This window comes from Sander lucioperca, chromosome 8 (assembly GCF_008315115.2).
Source record: "Sander lucioperca isolate FBNREF2018 chromosome 8, SLUC_FBN_1.2, whole genome shotgun sequence".
Classification (NCBI taxonomy): domain Eukaryota; kingdom Metazoa; phylum Chordata; class Actinopteri; order Perciformes; family Percidae; genus Sander; species Sander lucioperca.
The window spans coordinates 40,903,177-40,914,571 of NC_050180.1; the positions used below are offsets into that span (position 1 = coordinate 40,903,177).

The following is an 11,395-nucleotide window of genomic DNA, read 5'->3' on the forward strand; positions in this document are numbered from 1 at the left end:
TATATCCACTGTTTTAACTGTGTACACTAATTACAACATAATAATAATGCAAATATTCTTGGTAGGTATTTAATTCACATATTTGCTTCTAATAGGCTTAAACATAATAAAAAACATTGTTAGCGTCAACAATTTGATGTCAGTTATTTTTTCACTGTCATTTAAATATACAACACCTTATTTTTTATCTTATCATGTAATCACAAAATGCAAACCGTAAAAAGTTTTGTTTGTTTCTGTAGTAAAATTTTATGTTGTTACCATTGTTGACTTTTTTCATCAGTACCATATTTTCTCTTGCTTCAGATGAAATTCCAAGATGTTTAAATCAACAGCCCTGAATGCAAGAGCCTAGAACATAAGTGCATATCATTATGAGTTTCCTGTTTAACTTGTTTTTAGTGTCTGATTTGGCATTATAAAGTACGCAAAGGGTTACTAGAGCAATGTGTTTTTTTTTAAGAAATTAAGAATAATAAAAAAAAGATACCATTTTATTTTTGCTATGATATGTTTTATTTATTAGCACTAGTTGTAGACTATACCTCGTTACAAACAAGAAAACCATCACTGTGAGGTTTTGAACAGCCCTAGTTGGGTAAATCTTGAACTGCAGAATTAATTTTTGATTCATGGAACTGTTTATATTCTTGGACTTTTTGATAATATTGTAATTACCCACCCAAATGTGCAGCCATCCTTGGAGGTATGGTCTTCTCTTGAATTTCCTCTTCCAGGTTTTTTCCTTTGTTTTCCTGAGCAGGGCTGGGAATTCGTTACAACTGTCAGCCTGTAAAAACTATGGAGACACTAACCCTAACGGAAACAAAGTAAAACTTGTAAGATCAGTTTAAACAATACAGTAAAAGATAATAAAATACTATCTATGATGTCCTGCCATCCCACTAAAAACCTTAACCAGTGGTACGTAGAAGACCCCACATGCCATCTCTGCAACCAGACTCCAGCTGCACTCAAACACATCCTGGTGGGCTGCAAGACCAGTCTCCTTCAGGGTTGTTACACCTGGCGGCACAACCAGGTGTTGTGGTGTATAGCAGTGCTGATAGTCGGTGGATGAAAAAGTTGGTAGAAAGATTAACAAATGTGCCTGGTTAGCTCACCTGGTTGAGCGAGCGCCCAAATGTAGAGGTTTTAGTCAAACCTCTGTCAGTCAGTATGTACAAATGGGTCATCACCGGTCAGTGAGCATTAACATTTACTTTGGCGTCCCACAGGGTCAGCATTGGGCCCAAAACTGTTTATCCTCAACCTTAACAACATTTGTAAAGTATCAAATTTACTAAAATGTATAGTTTTTGCAGATGACACAAATAAAATATTATTTATATATATTATATCTTTGGTTAAATTCAAATAAGTTTAAAGATAACTCTTGCCTAGTAAGGGATGCTGGTACTGGTGTAATGCTGTCTCTTTTTCTGGTGCCAGTTAGAAGTCTTGCTGTCGAATTATGCACCAGCCCCAGACATATCAAAGAGAATAGGTAAAAAGATGGATATTTAACCTCTTCAGCCAAGATTAAGGGAGGCCGAAATGGCTTAACTGTTGGGCAAGAGTCTACACTCAGACTAATACATTTGTCAGCAGAAATAAAATTCATTTGACACCATGGACCAAAACTTAAATGGATGTAAATGTTATATTTTGCAAGTCATTGCTGGCAGTCTTGCTGCAGTAATTTGGCTTGCGTTTAGATTATAACAATGTTCTGAGCATGTTCAGTGATGCAGAGCAGAGAGTTTTTTGGCCACTTGGAGGCAGTAGAACAGGCAGAAACATCAAGCTGAACCTGGCTCTAGGTGGGTGGCCATGTGCCACGACCGCTTGGGGGATGAGAGAGCAAGAGAGATGCAGATCAACTACAATACTTCCTAACTATAATAATTATAGAAATATGACTTATAATAATTATAATAGTGAGTATGGAAAGACATGAACAGTGGCAGTTATAGTAACAGTAAAAATTTAAGCTGCAAGCAGCGTTGGATGGGCCCTCGCGCCTCTGCGCGTGTCAGGGTTACTGGTGGACACCGCTCCTTGCGACCGTGCGCAGCACTCAGACATGTTGTTCCATGCTGAGTTCAATGATACTTCACACAAGACCTCACAGAAGGGTCTACATCAAACGGGTCCTAAGTTATAAAAAATGGGCGTGGTTACAGCATTGGGGGTGTGTCAAACCACCAATCAAAAATAAACTCTCTGCTGAGTTCAATGATACCTCCCACAAGGGTCTACCTTAAACGGTTCAAATGTTATGAAAGGGGGCGTGGCTTAAGCATAGGGGGCGGGCCAAGCCATCACCAACGAAGAAGGAACTCCCTGCTGAGGTCAATGACACCTCACACAAGACTCTACCTTAAACGGTTCAAATGTTATAATAGGGGACGTGGCCTGAGTAAGTGGGCATGGTTAACGTATAGGGGGCGGCTCAGTATCACATGTAGACCACACATTATAAGTTTCATGTAAATCGGATGATGTTTGTCATATAAGGCTGATTTCCTGTTGCCAGCGGGGAGGGCTATGACCAAAAGTCAATTTTAGCCTACACATTTCCTCAGGCCTGGACCCTTGTCAATTGTTAGAAATTTTGCCTAAATTGGACAATGTACACTAAAGTTACAACATCTTCTTCGTTCATCGATAAATGCTCAAAATGGACGCCACGCCATGCCCCCACCGTTTGACGAAAAGTTTTGCTTTTAATAACTTTTCATCGTTAAGGTCTTTAGATGACAGACAGAATTTGAAGTTGATCTGATGAAATCTCTAGGAGGAGTTCATTAAAGTATAGCACCTTGACTTTTAGGCCTACTTCCTGTTGTCACAAGGGGGCGCTATGATTTGGAATGAAGATCGGCCTTTATACTTCCTCAGGGTTAAGACACTTATGAATCCTGAAAAGTTTCAAGCCAATTGGACAATGTACACTCAAGTTACACCCACTTCCTGTTACTATGGCGAAACGCACAAAATGGCCGCCCTGCCACGCTTTATGACAAAAAGTTTTTCTTTTTATAACTTAATTTTTAACGTCTTAAGATGGCACAGACCAAATTTGAAGTTGATCGGATGAAATCTCTAGGAGGAGTTTGTTAAAGTACGACATGTGGAAATGGCTAAAATCACAGTAATTTCGAACTTTCAATTCAAATTGGCGGACTTCCTGTTGGGTTAAGGGTATGGCTTCAGTGAGATTTTTTGTACATCTTGACATGCTACATATGTGTACCAGTGTGTTAGTTTATGTTAAATTTACTGCAGGAGCTAAATTTTTTGTGTATGGGGCGCTAGCGAGCCATTTTTGTGCGCCTATGCCCGAAACCCTTAAAATACGTACATTTTCACCAGACTTGATGCGACTTGGGCGAGAATTATTAGGGCTCAGGCCCTAATAATTCCTTCAGTTTCAATAAGGCCTTCGTCACTGTCGGCGCTTGGGCCCTAAAAATAAATTTCAAAAATGGTACTAGCAGTGGACATTGAGCAGGAACACGGCAGCAGCCGCAGCCATGATCCAAGAGGCAAGAAAGCACAAGGAGTCCAGGGAAGAAGCTTAGTTATTAACATGCATTAATGGGACATCAACAGTGACATATTGATTGACTAGATTTTCTGTATCTTATTAAAACAGGATGTGTCTAATTTTTTTAATGTTACACAGGTGAAAAAAGACAGTCCTGAAAGATTGTTTTTTGTGGGCATTAAAGGATATACCTAGATCAAAGATAACTCAGAGATTTCATACGGTGATAAAGGAAACCAAGGCAACGCCTTCCAGAGTAGCTTTATCTTTAGATAATGAGCTCCGAAGGAGTTTGGGGCCATGTACAATTTTGTCTGAGTTTAATATCAGTAAATTCTAGGTCATCCAGGTTTGTTTGTCCTTAATGCATGCTTGAAGTTTAACTTACTGATTGGTTTCTTTTGGCTTGATTAACTGAGTATAATTGGTATCATCTGCATAACAGTGGAATTTTAGGGATTTTTGTTTAAGAATATTGCCAAGAGGAAGCAAATATAAGGTGAATAGAATTGGTCCAAGCACAGAGCCTTGTGGAATACCATGACTAAACTTTAGTGTGCACGGAGGATACATCATCACAAATCCTTCCATGAACCTATGTACATTTTCATTGCAGCTTTGTTAACAAACTCTCTTCTTTTCAGCACTGCGATCAATCCAAAGCTTTTGATTTACTTTTTATCAGAAAAACAGATTCTTATTCAGCCTGTCTCTTTCAGTGGTTTATATATTACACTCTAGCCTCTTCAGAAATGTTCTTGTTGGCAGTAATGGCCTATGACAGATATGTTTCAATATGTAAATCTCTGCAATATCCAACTATCATGAGAACAAAAAAGCTATTAAGAATATCCTGATTTTAGCTTGGATTCTACCTGCCATCAGAAGTCAGTGGGACTGTTAATGAGTGGTAATCAGGGTTCAAATTATGATTTCATCTTTGTGGGGGTCTCTTTAAAAAAGAAAATGAGCAGCAAATTTTGAGCATTAAACATTTCATTTCCTGCATTCTGGTGAATTTTTATGCACCTATTTACCTTTTTCTGAATCAATGTATGCTGGACTTTTTACATACATCAGGATACTTATAATAACCTATCGAAGTAGTAGAGAAGTCAGGAGAAAAGCTGCACAGACCTGTTTACCCCACCTGTTGGTTCTAATCAACTTTTCCTGTTTTATGTCATCTGATGTACTTCTAGCTTGACTGGAAACTGATTTCCCTAAAACTGTACATTTAATAGTGTTTTTAGAACTAGTAATTTATCATCCTCTCTTTAATCCGAGTATGTATGGACTCAAAATGAAAGAAATTTATAAACTCCTCAAGAGATTGTTCTTCAAAGTGCTCTGTCTTTTCAAATTATTTTGTACTCTGCTTTAATTTGCTCATATATGGACTGAAAATGAAAGAAATTTATAAACACCTTAAGAGATTAAGTCAAGACACATTAAACTTCATATATATATATATATATATATATATATATATATATATATATATATATATTATAAAGGTTTACATGTAATACATTTAAATATTAGAAGTTTGCCAAATAAAATAGATCTTATAAGAGCCTGGCTTGCCTACAACAAACCAGATGTTATCACTTTGTCTGAGACTTGGCTGAATACTAATATTTCAGATGAAGAAATCAAACTTGACAGATATACACTCACCTAAAGGATTATTAGGAACACCTGTTAAATTTCTCGTTAATGCAATTATCTAATCAACCAATCACATGGCAGCTGCTTCAATGGATTTTGGGGTGTGGTCCTTGTCAAGACAATCTCCTGAACTCCAAACTGAATGTCATAATGGGAAAGAAAGGTGATATAAGCATCTTTGAGCGTGGTATGGTTGTTGGTGCCAGACGGGCTGGTCTGAGTATTTCACAATCTGCTCAGTTGCTGGGATTTTCACGCACAACCATTTCTAGGGTTTACAAAGAATGTTCTGAAAAAGGAAAAACTTCCAGTATGCTGCAGTCCTGGGGGGCTAAAACGCCTTGTTGATGCTAGAGGTCAGAGGAGAATGGGCCGAGTGATTCAAGCTGATAGAAGATCAACTTTAACTCAAATAACCACTCATTACAACCGAGGTATGCAGCCAAGCATTTGTGAAGCCACAACACACACAACCTTGAGGCGGATGGGCTACACCAGCAGAAGACCCCACCGGGTACCACTCATCTCCACTAAAAATAGGAAAATGAGGCTACAATTTGCACGAGCTCCACAAAATTGGACAGTTGAAGACTGGAAAAATGTTGCCTGGTCTGATGAGTCTCGATTTCTGTTGAGACATTCAGATGGTAGAGTCAGAATTTGGCGTAAACAGAATGAGAACATGGACCCGGCATGCCTTGTTACCACTGGGCAGGCTGGTGGTGGTGGTGGTGTAATGGTGTGGGGGATCCCTTTCGCCTTCAGAACTGCCTTAATTCTTTGTGTCATTGATTCAACAAGGTGCTGGAAGCATTCTTTAGAAATGTTGGCCCATACTGATAGGATAGGGTCAAACACGGTATTAGTATGGTGTTCCTAATAATCCTTAGGTGAGTGTACATTGTATAGAGCTGACAGGGGTGCACGTGGTGGTGGTGTAGCCACCTATGTTTCATCATTTATCCTTCGAGCTTATCACTCCATATGAAAATCCTGTGCATTTTGAATGTCTCTTTGTAGAGACTGCTCTGCTGGCTGTACAAACAGTTGCCCCTCGGGGACAATAAAGTTACCTTAACCTTAACCTCAATCTGTTTCCATGCAAACAAACATCTGATTATAGTAAATGTTGTGCATGCTGGTTATGGTGCATTTCACTGGAGAGGGGAAAACATATAAAGAAGTGCAGAAAATTATAGGCTGCTCAGCCAAAATGATTTCAAATGCCTTGAAATGGCATCCAAAGCCTGAACGACGTGGGAAAAAAACAGTCAACTACCACTTGAATGGATTGAAGAATAGCCAAAATGGCAAAGGCTCAACCAACGATCAGCTCCAGGAAAATCAAAGAAGACTTAAAGTTACCTGTGAGTACTGTTACGATCAGAAGAAGGCTATGTGAAGCTAAGCTATCAGCTAGAAGCCCCCGCAAAGTCCCATTGCCGAAAAAAAGACACATACTGAATAGGTTGAAATTTGCCAAAGGACACATTGACTGCCCAAAGGAGAAATAGTGCAACATTCTGTGGACTGATGAGAGCAAAATTGTTCTTTTTGGGTCTAGGGGCCGCAGACAGTTTGTCCGACGACCCCCATGCACTGAATTCAAGCCATAGTACACTGTGAAGACAGTAAAGCATGGTGGTGCAGAAATCATGTTATGAGGATGTTTCTCATACTGTGGTGTTGGGCCTATTTATCGCATACCAGGGATCATGGATCAGTTTCAATACATCAGAATACTTGAAGAGCTCATGTTGCCTTATGCTGAAGAGGAAATGCCTTTGAAATGGGTCTTTCAACAAGACAATGACCCAAAACACACCAGTAAGCGAGCAAAGTCTTGGTTCCAGATGAACAAGATTGATGTTATGGAGTGGCCAGCCCAATCCCCAGACCTCAATCCCATAGAAAACTTGTGGGGTGACATAAAAAATGCTGGTTCTGAGGCAAAACCCAGTAATGCAGAGGAATTGTGGAATGTAGTTCAATGGTCCTGGGCTGGAATACCTGTTCACAGGTGCCAGAAGTTGGTCGACTCCATGCAACACAGATGTGAAGCAGTTTTCAGAAATAATGGTTATGCAACTAAATATTAGTGCAGTGATTCAAAGTAAAGCAAACCCTTGAGACATTTTTCAGTTCATACAGTAAATGTTTGAGTTTGTAAAGAAAAATGCAAATACTGCTATTTTTTTGAACAGCCTAATATTCCTTTTTCTTCACTTTCTGTAAAGGTATAACACAAACCTGATCCATTTTAGTCATGTTTTGATTTGGAATTGAATGTGCAGTGTTCCCAATACATTGATATTATGGAATTAAAAGCTATTCTAAGGATTTTGAGCATTATTCACTTTTTTTAAATCACACTGCTATTATTTTGAACACAACTGTATATTGTATAAAATTAAATTGCATATTAATCTGGCCCTACAATAGCTTTTAGGGCAACCTGAAGCATTTATAGATGCAGTTTTTTGCATAGAATACTAAGCTTTATAAATAGCCTAATAATTGTTGGCATGATTTTATAAATCATGTTTTAATGTTAAACAGACATGTGGAACAGTCAATCCTTTAGGATGAACTGTATCTGTGGATGGCTACCTTAGTAAATACATTACCTATTGGCCAGTAAGCCTACCATCAATGGGGAGTTATATTTGCTAATAATATGTTGGAATCATGTTAAGACTTTTTAATTTTTGAAAAAACTTTCAAAAAGTAACAATAATTTGGAGCCTCCCCCTGCAGTGACTCTGAGGGGCCCCTAGGGAACCCGGACCCCCTGTTGAAGATACCTGCTCTAGGCAATATTATTAGGAAACACTCAATTAACTTTCACTAGCTAAACTCAAGAATGCATTAAAGATATAAAATCATGGATGACCTACAATTTTCTGATGTTAAACTCAAACAAAACTGAAGTTATTGTGCTGGGCCCTAAACCCACCTCCGAAACTCATTATCCAAAGATATAATTACTCTGGATGGTATTGCTCTGGCCTCTAGCACTACTCTCAGAAATCTAGGAGTTATTTTTGATCAGGATATATCCTTTAACGCCCACTTAAAACAAACAGCCTTTTTTCACCTTTGTAACATTGCCAAAATCAGGAACATCCTGTCTCAAAACGATGCTGAAAAACTAGTCCATGCATTCGTTACTTCCAGCTATTGTAATTCCTTATTATCAGGATGCTCAAATAAGTCCCTTAAGACTCTACAGCTGATCCAGAATGCTGCAGCCCGTGTTCTGACAAGAACTAAGAAAAGAGATCATATTTCTCCTGTATTAGCTTTTCTGCATTGGCTTCCTGTAAAATCCAGGATATAATTTAAATTCCTTCTCTTGACCTACAAAGCTCTAAATGGTCAAGCACCATCATATCTTGAGGACCTCTTAGTACCTTATTGTCCCACTAGAGCACTACGCTCCCAGAATGCAGACTCACTTGTGGTTCCTACAGTCTCTAAAAGTAGAATGGGAGCCAGAGCCTTCAGCTATCAGGCTCCTCTCCTGTGGAACCAGCTCCCAACTTGGGTTCGGGGGGCAGACACCGTCACCACATTTAAGAGTAAACTTAAAACCCTCTTCTTTGTTAAAGCTTATAGTTAGGGAGTGAGGAGTTGCAGCGTCCGGCTAGCACAGCCCCCCTGCTTCTCTTCATAGTCCTCAGATTAATTTACCATATAATCAATAATATAATCAAAGTAGAGGGAGGCAGGCCAGTACAGCCCGATCCGGTTGGGGAGAGTTCTAGCCTGACCAAGCACACCTCTTTAACCTGTCTCTCTTAATTATGCTGTAATAGTTTTAGACTGCCAGGGGACTTCTTTTGACACACTGAGCTTCTCTCTCTTCTCTCTTTCCATTTGTGTGCATCCATGTCCCAAAAATGCTTGTTCCTAACCTAGCTTTGGGGAGCTTATTCCCCAGAGTCCTTATGTTTTGTTTTTTTTTGCCCAAAATGTTTCCTTGGCTTAGGGTGGCACCAAAATCATGATTGCAGCTGTCACTGTGGTCCTGCTGCACTCCCTGCTATGCCCTGTTAAACCCTGCTACGCTCTGCGGTGCCCTGCAGTGTCCTGCTGCATCCTGCTGCGTCCTGCAATGCTCTGCTGTTCCATGCTATGTCCTGTAACGCCCTGCAGTGCCCTGCTATGCTATGAACTACTACGATTACTATTTCTAGTCACTGTTCCATTATCTTTATTTTGACTGTTATTGCCATATATATATATATATATATATATATATATATATATATATATATATATATATATATATATATACATATGTATGTATATATGTATGTATGTATATTTGTTTTCTTTAGTGTAATTTGTTTCTTATGCTCTGTGAAAGAAAGAAACTAAACTAAATATCTATTTTTTCACATCTTTCATATACCTCAGAAAAAATATAAAGGTCTGGACTACCGCAACCTCACTGATAGGCAAGTCCTGGAGGTAACCCCGAAAAACACATTTAGTAAATTCAGCACCAAAGGTGCTCCAACAAAACTAAATGCACAAGCAGATACAGTTTAATCTTGTTGTGATTAGACATTTTTTTACGTGGTGCAATACAATGTGACTGACTCACATTACCTAAGCAAACAAAGCCCAACAATATCTATGGGTTTAGGTCTCAAGGTCTCAGCAGTTTGATCACACAGACTCAGACAACCAGAGCAAACAAAGTCTAACAACAACTATGAGGTCAGGCCTCCAGAGTTTGATCAAGTTGTTTACATGTTAGTAACTTTTCCTTTGGAGAGATTAATGAGATCCATGGAGGTTGATGCAGTCTGATAAAAACTTCTCACTGACTCAAACATATCTCAGATCCAATGTCTGTGTTTGCTGGACCACACCAGTGTGTATCAAGGTCAGGTACTATTGACTTAATAAGACAATCTCAGGTGATATGAGACTTCTAGTGATATACCTGTTTTATTCATTAACATTTCATTTCAGACAATTTTAATGGATAATGAATTAAATGTAACATATATAACTTTTGATGGGCATGTGGAAGTGCAGAAATACAGATATCTTTATTTTGTGATCATGTTTACAGCATATATTCTAATAATTTGCAGTAATTCCACTATTGTGTGCATCATAGTGATTAACAAATCCCTCCATGAACCTATGTACATTTTCATTGCAGCTTTGTTAATCAACTCTCTTCTTTACAGCACTGCTATCTATCCAAAGCTTTTGATTGACTTTTTATCTGAAAAACAGATCATATCTTATTCAGGCTGTCTCTTTCAGGGGTTTATATATTACACTCTAGCCTCTTCAGAATTTTTCCTGTTGTCAGTCATGGCTTATGACAGATATGTGTCTATATGTAAACCTCTGAAATATCCAACTATCATGAGAAAAACAACTGTTAAAATGTTCCTGATTTTAGCTTGGATTCTACCTGCTTGTCAGATTTCAGGGGGAACGTTACTGAATGCTAATAGAAAACTGTGTAACTTTATTTTGAAAGGAATAATTTGCAACAGCACAGTTCAGAATCTTCACTGTGTGAGTTTGACAGTGCTGAATATATATGGCTTGGTTGTTTTAGTAAGTACTGTACCTCTCCCTGTACTCTTCATACTTTTTACATACACCAGGATACTTATAATAACCTATCGAAGTAGTAGAGAAGTCAGGAGAAAAGCTGCACAGACCTGTTTACCCCACCTGTTGGTTCTGATCAACTTTTCCTGTTTGACTACATTTGATGTACTTCTAGCTCGACTGGAAACAAATGTTCCCAAAACTGTACGTTTATTTATGTCTTTACAAATGATTTTATATCATCCCCTTTCTAATCCAATCATATATGGACTGAAAATGAAAGAAATTTATAAACACCTAAAGAGATTGTTTAGTGAAGACAAATTAAACTAATACATTTACTTTTGTAATAATGTAATAATAATGCAAATTTGTGATTTATCTCATTCATGGAAGGCATTTAATTCAAGGATTTGTTTCTAATTGACATAACCATGAAAAGTAAGTAGTAATGAAGTAATGAAAAGCATAGTTAGCTTCACATTTTTTCTGCTGATCTTTAAAAATGCTTTTATCTTATCATGTAATCACATTGTTTTCTGTTTTAGTTTCACTAAATGTTGAAGTTTCAAGTTTGTTTCT

General features: G+C 38.1%; 1 protein-coding gene across 1 annotated transcript; it reads left to right on the plus strand.

Moving 5' to 3' along the window:
- Positions 1-10,219: 10,219 nt before the first annotated feature.
- Positions 10,220-11,146, plus strand: LOC116046670 (olfactory receptor 6N2-like). The gene has a single exon (XM_031295068.1). It carries the CDS (start codon positions 10,220-10,222, stop codon positions 11,144-11,146), a length of 927 nt encoding a protein of 308 aa, XP_031150928.1.
- Positions 11,147-11,395: the final 249 nt, after the last annotated feature.

Excerpts from the sequence above, each read along its gene's own strand:
- LOC116046670 (XM_031295068.1), top strand. The coding sequence starts at position 10,220 with ATGGATAATGAATTAAATGTAACATATATAACTTTTGATGGGCATGTG.